At 34.5% G+C, this 16,658-nt stretch overlaps 1 protein-coding gene across 3 annotated transcripts in view; it reads right to left on the bottom strand.

Moving 5' to 3' along the window:
• The window catches only part of AHI1 (Abelson helper integration site 1), a 210,435-nt gene that overhangs the window by 137,880 nt on the left and 55,897 nt on the right, over nt 1-16,658 (bottom strand). For all 3 annotated transcript variants that reach the window (XR_014326800.1, XR_014326801.1, XM_082856087.1), the window contains exons 15-17: nt 15,191-15,309; nt 12,712-12,842; nt 11,057-11,197 (exon numbers count right to left, since the gene is read on the bottom strand). Coding sequence is in view for 1 of the 3 variants with exons in the window: in XM_082856087.1 (XP_082712213.1) it covers nt 11,057-11,197; nt 12,712-12,842; nt 15,191-15,309 (391 nt within the window). In the remaining 2 variants the exon portion in view is untranslated. The remainder of the gene's footprint in view (nt 1-11,056; nt 11,198-12,711; nt 12,843-15,190; nt 15,310-16,658) is intronic.

Genomic DNA, 16,658 nt, shown 5'->3' with positions numbered 1-16,658 from the left:
CTAAGGAAGCGCCATAGTTTATTTATGTATTCTCCTATTGCTAAATATTTACAATGCTTTCTGTTTTCCCTCATTATAGGCTATGCGTAAGTACTTTCGTAATTTATTTTTTATAAGAATCCTTTCTTTGGATTTAATACCCCAGAGTGGAATAGATGGCTCAAAGGGTGAATGTTTTTGATGATGATGATGACAACGACAACAAGGGTATTAGCACCTGTATTGTACTTTATGATGTTTAGGATGCTTTCACATACATTATCTCATTTGATCATTTAAATAAATGAATTTGAAAATTTTTAAATGCCTGTAAGTACAAAGGAGAATAAAAAGTAATCATTTAAAATAGTATTTTCTTGATTATACAATTATATAATTTAAAAATCCATAAAAGAAAAAATTGACAATTTTGGACTTCATAAAAATTTCAAACGTCTGTTCTTTCAAACTCTTAAGACAATTAGAAGAAAAGCCAAAGGCTGGGAGAAATATTTACAAATCATATACCTAATAGAACATCACTTGTATATAAGAAACCTAACTCTCAAAATTCAATAATCAGAAAGCAAACAAGCCAGTTTTACAAATGGGCAAGAGATCTGAACACATGATTCAGTGAAGAAGATACATGGATGGTAAATAAGCACATGAAAAGGTGCTTAACATCATTAGTCATTAACGATAAGCAAATTAAAACCACAATGAAATAGCACAGCATACCTATTACAAGGGCTAAAATTTAAAAGACTGGCCATTTCAAATTTAGCAAGGATACGGAGATACTGAAATACAGACTAGTGGTGGGAAGGTTAAGCAGCACAACCACTTTAGAGAACAGTCTGGAAGCTTCTTAAACATATGTCTGCGCTGGGATCCAGCTCTTCTATTTTTAGGTATTTATTCAAGAGAAATAAAAGTGTATGTTTATACAAACACTTGTAAATGAATATTCACAGCATCTTTATTTGTAATAGCTAAAAACTGGATAAAACCCAAACGCCCATCAACAGGTGAATGGAAAAACAAACTGTGATATATCAATACAATAAAATAATACTCAGAAATAAAAAGGAACTATTGATAAACTTGAAAACACAGATTAACTTCAAAGTAATTATGAGTGAAAGAAGACAGATCAAAAAAAGTACGTGGTATATACTGTTGCACTCATATACAATTCTAGGGAATGAAAATTAATTAATTCATAGTGTTTGTCTGGTAGGAGGGGGAGGTAGGGACAGATGACCAAGGAGTACAAAGTAACTCTGGGGGATGATGGATGTGTTCATTATCTTGACTGAGGTGATAGTCTCACAAGTATATAAATATGTCTTATCAGGGTGTACAGTTAAAATATATGCAGTTTATTATATGTCAATTATACCTCAATAAAACTGCTCACAAAAAAGTGATAGGAGTTAATATTCAAAGAGTTCCCATAAAATCAATTAAAAATGAATAATCCAACAGAAAAATGGGCAAATGACCATTACAGAAAATTCACAAAAAGGAGAACTATATATTCAACTTCACTACTAATTAAGGAAGAAATAAGAGGAAAAAGGCAAATTAGAAAGTGATGTTTCTTTTATTGCTTGTTCAACTATCCCACTGTACCTCAAGATATTTGTTCCCATGGAACAAACTGAGTAACTGTAGCCAGATGTGTACTGAAGTGTTCCTTAAAATACTGAAAAACATATAATAGTGGAATTATGCAACAACAGTCGTTTAAATTATGGTGTATTCATTTAAAGAAAGAGAATCCAGCCACTAAAATTATGTACAGATGTATAATTATCATGTTAGAAAATTGTTCATAATATATTATTAATTGGAAGAAAAACATTTACAAAGCAATAAAATGAATATACAAAATGATGAGCACTTTCTTTTTTAGTTACCAACCTTGGTTTCATGAAGCATGAATTTGAAAGAGCGCCTACAAAAAAATTTAGGTCTCTGATCTTTATATTCATGTACTACTTCATTCACATGTTCTAAGTGAAGAACAGCTCAATGATAACTGGGGCTCTCTCCCTGCAGACCTTGATGGTGGTAAGAACCAGGGGATGTAATTGAGGGAGAAGACCTGCTTACAGCCCACCCTTGCTGTGATGCAGGTTCCTTAGTACCAATTACTGTTTTCAGATGGAAGTGTAGCTGTGTCTACACTTAAGATTTTTGTGGGTTTGACTACTATTTTTCAGTATATAGTTTGGACTTTTCATAGCACTCAGAACATTTATTTACCTCAAATAAAAGGTTGTTTAAAGAACAAAGAGAAACTTTGAAGCTGTAAAAGAAGCGTGCTCAATGGACTGGAGGTTTAACTTTAGTAGATGGGTCAGCGATGAATGAATCAACACATAAAAATCCCGTTCCATGATCTTTGCCTGATTTGCTTTTCAAAATTGTCCTCTTAACATTTCATTGGTTTTTGCTACTATGAATGGAAAGTAAAACTGGGTTTAATTATTTAATGGCATTTTCTGACTCCCTATGTTTTTGTACTTGCCAGATACACAACTACAATTTCACCTCAAGCCCTGAGTGGGTGAGTATGCGTTAGAAGCACAGAGGCTGATATAAGCAACAGTTATAAGGGACAGTAGGATTTGGGTATTTACCTTACTCTTTTTGCCAAACTGTATTTTCTAAGTTTTATGCTGTGCTAAACATGTATTATTTTCCTTTTTTAAAAAAGGAATTTATTTAACTAGTAAAAAATAACCAAAGGCAATTGCCTGCATATTTATCTGTTTGTTTTTCCAGGCATTAAGGATGCCTTTCAGAAAAGATTAAAATGGCCTAAACAGATGCAGATGACAAAAACAAACCCCAAACAATTATGAATACTTGTTTCTGTTGTCTAAAGGGAATTTTCTATACGAAAGCCATCTGACTGGATTTCAAGGAGGCAAATTAACACCCTACTTTACCTTTAGCACCTCTAGTTCTGTGAAGACAGCCATAAAAAAAATCTGCAGAAATATTCATAAAGACCTAGCTTCTCAGATACCACAAACTACAAACAAGCTGCGATCAAGGTCTTGCATTCTTTCCCTTCCCTAGCCCTCCACAAATACCTATTTGTGTAACACTATACAGATTATTTCCCTGTAAAATAGGTTAAAATAGATGATTTCTGAAACTCCTTCAAGCTCTATGCTTCTAACAGTTCAAAGGTTTCTAAATCATTTTCATAGAGGCCATGGTTAGAGAATGATGTTGCAATTAGGTAACTGTATTTCTTCACTTAGTCATTTTCTCTTCCTTGTACTAATTTAACTTTGTATGTTTAAAACTTAGCTCTAACCTAACTAATACGTTTAAAACTCACAATTTTAAGTCTCATCCCTATCCTTTCATGACTCTTAGAGGAGTGCACTAGAGCAGCCTCTGGGAATACAAAAACACTGCCCCGCTCTTGGGGGGTCTGAATTTTTGGAGGTCAACAAGAAATTACTGCTATGTACTAAGTGGTACAGCAGAGCAATGGTATGGTGCTGAGAACACAGAGGTGGCAACTACATTTGCTTAAAGGAAATGCAATTTCCTTTCCTTCCTATATCCATCAAAATACTTCTAAATTTACCTACTATCACCTGTAATTTGGGATTCTAGACTTTACACAATTAAAAAAATTCTTAAAGTGTTTTCATAACTGACCCTCTTCCTTGATTTATATAGTAAGTTCTGTGCTTCTGTGTATGTTCTGGCCTTAAACAATTATAAAAAAATAATGTGGTTTTCCTCAGGAGATCTTTATCTTTATAGGAGGAAGAATGGAGGAAATAAGATATTTCAATTCTGTGCCCTTTGCATTTGAAAATAATACAAGGTTTGTTATTATTAAAACCTATGTGTACTTATATTATTGACTTTATAATAAAGTACAACTAAAAATTGGCATGGTCTTTTTCTTACACTATATTAACAGTAATATTTCTTTGTGGTTCAACATTTAATACCTTTGGTCAAGATCTGCTATTACACATACCCCTGTTACTGTGTATAGTCATCTTACTGGATACCTACTTTACTTATCAACATTTCTATTTCTAATTATAATATGATTACTGTAAGCTGGTAGGTCTACTGCTCTAGTTTCCTAGCATTCAGCAGTTATGCAGCATCCTCCTTCTCTTCCTCTCACACTTGCGGTGTGAAGAGAATCTCTGTGGTCTGAATGTTGTGTTCCCCTAAAATTCCTATGTTGGAGTCCTAACCCCCACGGTGATGGTATTAGGAGGTGGGGCCTTTGGGAGGTGATTAGGTCATGAGAGCAGAGCCCTCATGAAAGGGATTAGTGCTCTTATAAAAAAGACCCCAATAAGGTCTTTAGCTGTACCATGTGAGGGTACAGCTAAAGGTGCTGTTTATGAACCAGAAAGTGAGCTTTCATTGGACAAAGAGTCAGTGCTTTGATTTTGGACTTCCCAGACTTCAAAACTGTGAGAAAGAAATGTCTGTTGTTTATGAGCCATCTAGTCTCTGGTATTCTGTTATAGCAGTCCAAACTGACTAAGACAAAAATGTTCAAGGGCTTATAATTTTTTACTGTATTTCACTGGGCCTGACTTGTTCCTGCTTCAGTGAATCTTAAGAAACTGCGTCAATGGATCAAAGAAGTTCTACTGAGTAATACTTCAATTCTAGTAGCCTGAGTGTATTTCAGGGCCTGTTCATAATCTTGTATTTCTTTTTTTTTTTTTTTTTGTGTGTGTGTGTGTGTTATGTGGGCCTCTCTCATTGCGGAGCACAGGCTCCGGACGTGCTGGCTCAGGGCGTGCTGACGTCCATGGCTTATGGGCCATGTGGGATCTTCCCGGACCGGGGCACGAACCCGTGTCCCCTGCATCGGCAGGTGGACTCTCAACCACTGCGCCACCAGGGAAGCCCCATAATCTTGTATTTCTTGAAATATTTTATGTCATGTAGGACTTATAAAGTGTCACCAATAAAACTTCAAAAAGCTATACAAGAAAGTGTAAAAGACTCATGTCTCATAGCCAACCAAATGCAAGAGGGTCTACCATCATTCAGCAAATCTGTTAGTTGAACATCAAAAATATAATAAACTATCTCCAAATTCCCTGGAGCACATGCATTGTAGTTTTGTTGGTTTCCTATTCCATTATCAATCATCACACATCACGCTATTCAACTGAAAATGTGGGACATATATACTGCTACAGAAAATAGCTAGCATTTCCCTACCGCAGCCTGCTTCATATATCTATGCTCCGTGCCTTGCTTTCTAGTTTCATTTTATCCTTTGATAAAACACTGAGGTAAAATAGAACAGGTATTATTTTAATTTTTCAGGTGAAAGAACAGATCCAGAAATGATAAAATTTTTGACCAGGGTCAAATAGAAGGTGATGGCATTTTGTCTAGGACCAAAATGCTCTAATTCCTACTTCAGTCTTTCCCTCCACACTGTTGTCTATTTGGAACTGTACCATTTTTTCTTTTTGGGGGCACTGTATTTTTTTTTAATTAATTAATTAATTTTTGGCTGTGTTGGGTCTTTGTTGCTGTGCGCAGGCTTTCCCCAGTTGCAGTGAGTGGGGGCCACTCTTCATTGCGGTGCACATGCTCCAGGTGTGTGTGCTTCAGCAGCTGTGGCACGTAGGCTCAGCAGTTGTGGCTCACGGGCTTCAGAGAGCAGCCTCAGTAGTTGTGGCACACGGGCTTAGTTGCTCCACTGCACGTGGGATCCTCCCGGACCAGGGATCGAACTCGTGTCCCCTGCATTGGCAGGCGGATTCCCAACCACTGTGCCACCAAGTAAGTCCCCTGGGGGCACTTTAAAAAGCACCAATGTAAGCATAAGAAAATGCCTGGATGATTAATTCAGGGCTCTGGTTTGTGCTCAAAGGCATTAAGTTGACTATGTTTTCCATACGTCCTGAATCCTTGAATGACATAAGCTTTCAATGAGAGTATCCCTCATGTGTGGAATATTAAAACAGATGCTTCAGGATATAACCAAGAAATAGGTAGCTTCAGTATGTCTTAAAATTTGGCATTTCTATCTCAATTTCTCCTACTAAGCTAATAATAGATATCTAAAACTCTAACCTACAATCAGTTATATATGTTACTGCTTAGTCTTATCCAAGTATGAGGATTACAACATCTGAGTTTGCTTTTGAATCAGTCATAATTAGTACTTCAAGAACACCATTAAATTATAGAGACAACTACAGATGTTAAATTTATTTCAACTAGACATTACCTTACTGCAAAAATATTGTAAAAGTAGTTACATTAAAATTTGATATTACATAAAGAAAAATCATATTTTGGACTATATTGAGAATATAATGGCTTAACGCATTATAATTACCGCCAACATTTGTAAAGGAGTGAACAATTAATAATGATACTAGACAACCAAAGCTCCTTTTACTCTTAAGGGGTCTTCCTAAATATTAAAATTGAAAACAAACACTACATTTCACCACAGGTATATTTGGCTACCTTCTTAAGTTACTTCATGAAATAGGAAATGCAAAGACTAAATAAGTAGCTGTGGCAGATAGCTTAATGTTTTAAGAGCATGGGCTCTGGAGTCAGACAGCCTGGCAAGTGTTGTCATTTTACCAATTGTGTGACCTCAGGCAAATTACTTCATGCTCCCTGTGCCTCAGTTTCATCTGCAAAATGGGGATAATAATGGCAACTGTCTTGTGGGGATTTGGGAGAACTGTATGAGAAAATGCATGTAAAATACTCATGAGAGTACGGGATACTTAATAAATAAACAAATAAATGCTTGATAGCATAAATACTTGATAAATATTACCTACTACTACTACCACTATCATTATTAGCCCCAAATTTACTAACGGATCATGCCTTTCATTCTATATTTTTATAAAATGTAAGGGGAAAATGCTATTCTATGGGATTTTAAATTCTTATTTCAAGTATTTATTGCACATCAGTAATATAACAGGTAGGATGTTAGACATAGGGCCTTGTAAACACCATGGGCTTTTTGTTACTGAGCAAGTTATATAGGAATGTAAAGGTATATATTGCCCTGAATTCTGGTAAAACATGTCACAATGTGAAAAATAAACCTATCAACAATGACAATGCAGCTGATCATTAATAAATATGAGTTCTATAAATAAAATCATGTTTAGTGTCAATGGTAGACTGCTTTTCAGTTTAACTAAAATTCTCCCAGAGGTTTAATTAACTACTTAGGAAGCACAAAAGATTGGAAAAGAGCATGGTTCTGATTCCTGGGTTTCACAGCACTGTTCAACTTGGCACACAATAAATGCTCAATGAAGATTTGTTTTACCTAAAACACTATGACTGAAAAGCACTCCAGAGTTAATACTGATTCACAGGAGATACTGCCACCTAGTGAAAAATTAGGCTCATTACCTGGGATTACCGTATAATGCTGAGAACTTCCCAAATTAAGACTTGATCCTGCTTAAAATACAACATGTATATTCAATATGTGCCAGTATTCAGACTAGGTACCAGTAATAAAAAGACAAATAAACCTCCAACTCTGCTTCCCACAAGGTATAGACAATATAAAGAAACTGCATACTCCACAGAGAGGCATAAAATAAATAGTTTTGTAGAAAAAAAAAGTTTGCATATTAGACAATCAAAAGCTAATATTTCAGGAAATCTGCTAAAAAGGCAGTTTAGTGTAGCAAATGAGAGCATGGACTCCAAGTCCAGCCTGTATGGATCCAAGTCCTGGCTCCCATAATGGGAATAATTATAATACCTATCTCATAAGATTATTGTGAAAACTTTAAAAAATATGGGTAAAGTGCTTAAAATAGTACCAGGAACATGGAAAATGCTTTGTAAGTATTAGACGTAATTATCATTACATGTAGAACAGGATCCTAGAGATTGATTAATAACAGAACATTAATTGCTGAAGTCTAGCTTCATACATTTAATTCATTAGAAGCCGTTTCTCTGACTAGTACTCTGTTATTATGGGAATCCTAAAAGTACATTATTTGTGGTACACTGTGACTAAATTTTGTATTACTAGATGATTAACCCTTTCAACATCAGGCAAATAAAACTGCCTTCTGAAAGTAAAAATCATATTTCTTACCAAAAAAAGCAAAAAGTCAGTAGAATGAAAGACCCAAAAGACCACAACCTGAACACATGCTTAACAGGGAAAGATGTTTGCTGACTCTTCACAGATTTTGCTAGAACTGAAAGATGGATGATACATTTAGCTACCACTGTGGTCTCATTCACAGCTTATTTAACTGATAAAAAAAAATGAGCTTGCTCCATTTTCCTTAAAAATTGCCTAAATGTATCAGCTGCTCTGATAAATACTATCTAAAAAATCATGTAACTGTTTTGTATCTTTCAAATTTTTTACCATTAAAACATTTATGTAAAACTACTTATAAACTTTATTTTCAGACAAGAAAGTGTGAGCAAAGTAGTCCTGTGTTAAAAGATAAATAAAATATAAGGCAAAGGTATAATAGGTCAGTAATAAATGTTATAATTTTCATTGAAAAAGTTTAAAGCCTTCATGATTCTGGCCTGTATCTAATGAGCAAAATATTTTAGAGTCTGAAACAACTTTTCATTTTTTCATGGTTATATACCATTCACAAGAACTGTGCTAAATCTTGGACTGCTTGAGATCACATAACTTTTTCCTAAACTGCTTCTTTTTAAAAACAGGCAGCAAAGAGTTGGGAAAATGTGTTGAAACATTTTGAGTTTTGTTTGTAAAGGTGTGTTAGTATATCAAAAATTGTGTTTGAAATACACTGCACAAAATATTTTTATTTAATATGTGTATTAACTGAACGTTTAAATTTCTAAAACACTCATGGAAATCCCTCATTTACATTAAGATACTGTGGACATAACATAATGTTCTTAACTTTATGCATTTATTTTCTAATACAACTGACCTAGAAAGGTACACACTCTAATAAATAAAAGGAAAGGGCTGACCAACAGAAAGAGTGAAAGAAAGGGAAAAAAACCTTTTTTTTCCATTTCATTCCACACAGAGAGGCTTATCAGCATATTAAAACATAAGTTCCCATAGAGTCAAGTGTATACAGGTTGGATGAGCACGGTAACAACCCACTTTATCTTTTTTGTTTGTTTTAGTATAGTGCGTATCAACTTACAAAGTACTTTCACAGTCCCTGTCTCATAGCACCCTCGCAAAAAAATCTTAGGTAGGACAGATATTAGTAGTTGTAGGACCATTTACTAGATAGGGAAATGGAGCTTCAGGAAGGCAAGAGGCTTGTGCAAGGCCACTAAAGAAACAGAACTGAGCCTAAAACTAAATGTTTTTGAACTCCTGAACACTTGGCTCTTTCTACTTATGCTTCTAGAATGGACTTCTTAGTCTAAATGTCTATTGTCACAAAACCAAATGGACAAACCTAACTGGTCTAATCTACTGATGAACTTCTATCAAAGACAAAAAATAAACTAAAGAAAAAAGATGAGACTGGAGCTTTCAACTGCAGTTTGTAGTGAAAATTTCAAAAGCCTAAAAAGCAAAATAGAAATTCAATGAAAACTGTGGTGAAACTTCTGAAGAGTTTGAGGAAATTAATTGAGTGCCTATTTCCTATATAACAGTTCCCATTACAAAGTAAATAGGTATAACTCTTCTTTCTGTGAAGATTTAAAGTGTATAAAAGAGAGACCTGTTTCAGGACATATGTTTGAACTAGACAACAAACTTGGACACTGGATGATTTGAGAAATCCACTTGTCTTTTCCCATAGTCAGGCAGTGTTTACTTTTGCTAAATTTGTTTGTAATAGTAAGTGGTATTGTGTTGTTTAACAATTCCACCATCAGTAATACTGTTCTGTAAATCTGAATATGTGTCAGAGAAATTTATTATTTATTCTTTGTAAAATTCTTTAAAACAGGATAAATCTCAATTTTACACATTATTTTCTTATATAATTCACCTGTAAAGGCATAATAAAATCCATACTATGATCAAGAACTTCAGGTTTAGAGCTTAACTCAATTGCCCAACACTTAGCACTTATCACAAACATTAACCAATTCACACTGTATTAATGCAGTAAGCTTAACCACTTGCATTCCATTAACTTAAAACACTGTCTAGATAGTTCCACAGCAATGTTACCTGTATACATATTTGCATATTTATGCGTTTATGACGTTGTGTGAAAGCCATCTTAGCTTAGCAAAAACAGTGAATGATATCATAAACAAAACAGAGAGTAATAAAAACCATTTATTTTTGTACAATAATTAATATATGAAAAAATGGAACTGCAATTTTGAGAGTGTCAGCACTATCAATACCATGCAGAACACTGAAATCCTAATTTCAGGACAAAAATTAAAGAAATATATGAAAAATAGCATAAATCCAGATAATTCTAATAATGCCATACTATTTCTGAAAAATGTGTCCGAAGTCTTTATTTCCTTATTATTTTCCAAATTTATAGAATAGTGTAATTTTACTGTAGAAAAAGACGTTAGATTTCTAATTCCAGATCTCATTTTCATTGACGCTTGATTTTTTTGCCTTCTTTTATGTTAAGAAACTCTCAAAATCACAACTTATTTAAACTATATGCTTTAGTAAAAAAGAAAAACAAATAGGAAATTAACTCAATATTCAACTAAAAACATTACAACTCCATATTTCCTAAATGTTATTTATCTTTTAATTTAGACATATTCCCAAATAATTTTTAGGTGAATTTTATTTATTTAAATTGATTTACAAAGGAAGTGATGACTACCTTTCTGTGATTACAACGTAAGAGCACAACCATTATGTGTACTTTTGATATTTAAACTCCATAATAATAGTGCTCATGGAAAAATAAAATGTTATAATAATAATATGATCTTTTTAAGTTGCTTGGCTTTCATAGTATATTCAAGAGAGCTTTGTTAATACAAAGGATGACAGTTTTCACAGAGTTCATAATTTCCGGTTCAGTCTAAATGTAAAGGTTACTCTAAATATTCTCCTCTTATCAAGTGGTGGACTTACCATGGAAATCATAAATATATAGAAGAATTGGCTCATTCTGCCCAAACGCACAAAATGCAACCATATTTTCAAGTGGATGATAAGCAATATCTCGAATGGGTGACTTGAATGGCAGGTCAGAATACATTGCTACTTGTTCTCCTAAATAAGAAAAGACATTCAATAATTTGTACCATCTCAGATACTTCTCATTAGAAGATTATTCTGTAGCTTATTAAAAAAGATTTATAGTAAGTAATGATAAAGCTCACGTTATTTATATGAACACCTTAAAAACTTATAAATATTTGAGTACCACTATATTAAATAATTATCTTTATTTTTCATTCTGTTGGCCCTCCTTTTTCTACTTCTCAGTCCAATCTCTCCACGGAGGTATTCAAGGCACGAAATAAAGACAAAGAGCTTGGAAGTAGAGAGACCTGACTCTGAGATCTGACAGAGCTGAGCAAATGACAACTAACAAAGAACTCCAGGGAGAACTAGGGGAGGAATGTCAGGATTAAAACTAAAGACACTCTGGTTGGGAGAGGTTTAGTGAGGAATTAATTTTTTCTGTATTTCTTCCAGAGGCTGTTTGACGTACCATCTGCTTTAAAGATGCATATGATTATTAATGACTAAAAGAGGCCTACAGCAGAAGTTTAAGTTTGAAAATCAGAACTCAAAAAGCAAAGAATCCAGTTCCACGGATTGCTGGGGAAAAGAGATTTATGAACACTTATGAACTGATGCTGAAGTATCAAAATATAGAAAGAAAAAAAAAACTATAAGTGAGCTGACTAGTCAAAAATGCCTAAAGGGAAAGATGAAGAAAATAAAAAGCTGAAGTCAAATACTGCTCCTTAAAGAAATGTTAAAGTAACTTTTATAAAATTCTTTCTACTGCTAAAGAAAAATGTTTATGTAGTTTTGGCTTTTCTTTTAAAAAGCAAGGTGAAGCACAAATGAATTGCCCAATATAATAGCTTATGTTATTCAAAAAAAAACTGAATTACAGGGCTTCCCTGGTGGCGCAGTGGTTGAGAGTCCGCCTGCCGATGCAGGGGACGTGGGTTCGTGCCCTGGTCTGGAAGGATCCCACATGCCGTGGAGCGGCTGGGTCCGTGAGCCATGGCCGCTGAACCTGCGCGTCCGGAGCCTGTGCTCCGCAACGGGAGAGGCTACAACAGTGAGAGGACCACGTACCACAAAAAAACAAACAAACAAAAGCTGAATTACAGTAAAATTGCTATTAAGATTCAGACATCCAAAACTGACAGAAGTATGTTTGTTTCTAATAAAAATGTAGATAGTTAACCATTTGTATACCTAGTTGTACTCTAAATTCAGTTTATAATACTGTGTTTTGTATTACAGTCATCATTAAACACTTCTCTAAGTTCAACAATATCTCGTTACCAGCAATGAAAGAATACACCTTGAATTACAATGTGAAATTCTAAATCCATGAAGATATCAAAACCATAAAGAACAGAATTTAATATAAATTTAGACTGCAGCTGAATTCCATTATCAGCTTTCCAATTTTGAAAAACATAACTGAGAACCTGAAATCAGAATTTCCTTGAAAATTACACCATAAAATTGTAGTTTTTATACTTCATCAAAAACAAAACAAAACAAATGTTTAAGTTCGATGAAATATTATTTACCTGTTTCTGGGTTCCAAACATATACTATACCATCCTCACTTCCAGCAAAGAGAAAAGTCCCACATGGTGTCAAAGTACTGTGAATCTTCTCTCGATAATTTGCTGCACCTACAAATTTCCTTGCTGCTAATCTAGGAACCAAAAAGATTTTACAAATGAAACCTGTCTTACCCATTTAAAAGACTGGTGGTAGGAAAACGTTTAAATACTTCATTTGCATTTAACAAACAACTTGTGAGAATCTGTTATGCAGGATACATTCTATGATGGATGCAGAATAAAGAAGAGATAATCCCAGAGCTCAGGGAGCTTATAATTTAGCAGGAGAGAGAAGAAATGCATTAAAGTAAAATAGAAAGTGGATGTAGAAAGTGCCACAAAAGAACAGAAGGAGTACTTTTCAGATTTGGATAGGAGAGATGATTTCTAGCTATGGAGCAAAAGACTACTTTGGAAGTAGCATTTGTATTGGTTACTAAAAAATGAACAGAATTTTTATATTCTTATATTTTCTCCATGTGATAAAGTTTTAAAATCAAACAATGAATACTTGATCATTGCAGAAGTATTAGACAAAACATTATTGAATCATCTATTAAATATGGTATATAACCTTCCAGGCTTTTTAACTTATGAATAATAACAGCTAACACTGTTTTAGTGCTTATTATGTGCCAGGTAGGTACTATTATCATCCCTGGTTTACAGAGAAGATATTACATATACTGCTCTGTTATCTGCTTTTTTCAGTCAACAATGAGTCATGAATAATGGCCACCATGTCAGAAAATAAAGATTACGCGTTATCATTTTAATAGGCATATACTATATCATTGTCTAAATGTATCTTAAGAAATTTTCTATTGCTGGATAACACTTAGGATGTTTCCAGCTTTCCCCTACCATGAATATGATTTCTGTGAACAACCTTGTGTATATATATATATTTTTGCACTGCCTCATAATTATTTTCTTAACATAAAAGCTAAACCTAAGGTTATTGGGTCAAACACTTCTGCTATGTCTGTTAATGTTTTAAGTACTTTAAATGTATAAACTAGTTTATCCCTCACAAAACACTTACGAGGATGGCATATTATTTCTTCCATTTGAGTGATGAGGAAAGAGAGACACAGGGAGATTAATCAGCTAGTAAGGGGTGGAACAGGCAGTATTTGACTGTAAGCAGTTTTCTTCTAGAGCCCAAGCATGATCATAGGCTGAATACTATACTGCTTAAAAAGAGAACAACCAAACTCTGCAGGCCTGGTCTTCTAAAGTCTGGCTCTAATTTCTGTTGGATTCTCTCTCAGCATTCCTTAGCAAGAAACCCATGCTCATACAGACTAACTCACTCTGCCCTGAATACAGCTTCTATTATTCTACCTCCAAACTTTATTCCAGGCTTTTCCTGTTTTCCACCCTAGTGAGGACGCTGCCATCTTGTCTAAATTCTACCCATCCTTCAAGATTGAGCTCAAAGACCAGTCTTGCCACAGAGCCTTTAACAGAAGACTATATTATAGCTATCAGCTTTACCGTTGCCATGAAAAATACAATCCTTTTATTATGTATTTATACTCATTAAAAATAGTTATTGAGTACTTGCTATCTGTTAGGTATGACGTGGGTACGACGTATAGAAAAAAAGAATAAGCAGATTCCAGTCCTTGAAGATCTCACAATGTAGCCTAAGTGTTTCGTATGTTATTTTGGAGGTAGTACAACTAGATTATAAATTCCTGATGAACAAATTCTGCTTATCGTTCTCCTACAGCACCCATGCCAGTGTCTCAAACAGTTCTACATAAATACTGAAGGGCTTAATGGTTAGCCCTAAAGTGATGATTGCAGAATAAACTAACCTGGATTACCACATTTGCCTTCCTAAATACAATAATGAAATTTAATAAAATAGCTTTCTCTCATTTGTTTTACAGGAACTTTTAACGGCAAAACCAAAGCACACCAGAAGTCCATGCTGGTTTTCCTAGAACTCTGCTTCTGCCTTTTACATTAAGAATATCTCTTTTCATTTGCCTCTTTTAGAAACAAAACAAAAAGGAAAAACAAGGATGTATGAAGCAAAAGCCCTCTCATTCAGGCATGATAGTAGATCATAATACTATGTTAAACCAATATCATAAAGATAAAAGATATGTGATGGCAGTAGTTTCTTTTTTTTTTATTGTGAAAATAAAAAACAATAGACTACATCTCAGCTTAAGAACTATTCACATTTTGGGTCAGATAATTGTTGCAGAGGCCTGTCTCATGCACTGCAGGATGCTCAGTGATATCTCTGGTCTCTATCCACCAGATACCAGAATAAACATTCAAAAGTGTTTCTAGACACTGCCAGAGGTCCCCTGAGGGACAAAATTCTCTAGTTGAGAACCACAGCTGCACTGTATAAATATGAATTAAATCATTACTTATTCTATGAGCACTTAACCTGCAAATACTGAAATATACTTACATTCGGAGATCCATAATTCTCAAAGTACTGTCTTTGGTATGAATTAACAAACGTTTTCCATTGGGATGAACCTCCAAGTAACTTATTGGAATCCCCTTAAACTCACTCTCTTTAATTTCCTAAAATGATTTTTAAAAAGATTATAAAATATTACCACTGTAAAGTTTGTCTAAAGTTAAGCCCTTTTAAGTGTACAAATTTAATTTTAAGATGTCATTTTCAATTGCACAATACAGGATGTATAAAAATTGTTAGCAAAATTATTCCAAGTAACTTCAGGTTAAGGACGAAAATAAAGCTGCTAAAATGTATTTTTTGGTTGTTATGTAACACCATATTTAATTAGTGTTTTTGTAGTATATTCCCAAACAAGAAGCACTTTCTACAAACACATCTTCTAACACTACACTGTCTGTTTATCATCAGATAAGAAACTTTACAATTTTTATAAATTCAAAATTAAGTATAGAATTAGCTCTCAAGTTCTATTTCAGTCTCAGATTATTTCTTCATACATCTATTTCCACTTGTCCTGAAAAAGGTAAATTATCAGCATCTTATTCTGAAATAATTTAGTTTAGATTGTAATTTTTTTTTGATACTTAAGGCAGCTAAATCTTCTACTTATAGAAGAAGACTATAAATAGACCTGATTAATGATGTCAAAAAAGACACAAACACTGAAGGAGAATCTGCCTGAACAAGCCGTGTATAAGGACAATTTCCAAAGGTTCTTGTTTCGATTACCAGGAGAAAGAAAAAAACTGCAAATGCAAAACTGCTTAAACTAAAGTCTAAAGAGTCAAGAGAGGGTCTGCTTTAACCTGTAGGCAGAATTCTGAATTAGCCTTCTTCTCCCTCGAGGACCCCTTATTATTCTTGCTCGCTTCTCTTAGAGGGTCTCCTCTTCAGAGGTGGGTTGGCACCAGCTGAGGTGGGGTACAAACTGCTACAATCCTAGTATCAGCAGCTGAGCCCCTCCTACTGCTATTTGGTGCTAAAACCTGCTGTCAGCTTTTTACAAGTTACAGAATAAAGTCAAATACTGATACCATAGATGGGGATTTTACTGAGCCCAACTACAATGATTTGGAGGTGGAGATGCACTGCTGAAGGTGTGAGCAATTGGAGCAACACTTACACAGATGCAAATGTGCAAAATCAAAACCAAGGCTGCATAACAAGTTAAGTGTTAGGTACAGGTTTGAGAAAGCTGCTGGTAGCTTCAGTGTTTGTAGTATCTGTTAATGAGTTCCTTCATATTTTTATCATATTCATGCTCAAGCCCTAGTTCTAAAGACCACGCCCTATACCAAGGAGTGTGTGCAACAGCACATGGATACCTCATCTTAAGGGACAGATGTGTATAACCCTGCATCCTTCCCCCCACTGTTGGTTGAAGAGAACCACGTAAGAAATCGCAGTCTCCCATCTGTCCTAGGACATAAGCTACTAAAAAGACATCCCA

The sequence above is a fragment of the Leucopleurus acutus genome (genome assembly GCF_964270905.1).
Source record: "Leucopleurus acutus genome assembly, chromosome: 15".
Classification (NCBI taxonomy): Eukaryota; Metazoa; Chordata; class Mammalia; order Artiodactyla; family Delphinidae; genus Leucopleurus; species Leucopleurus acutus.
The sequence above is the reverse complement of the archived record's forward strand: the minus strand, read 5'-3'. Positions and strand labels throughout refer to the sequence as shown.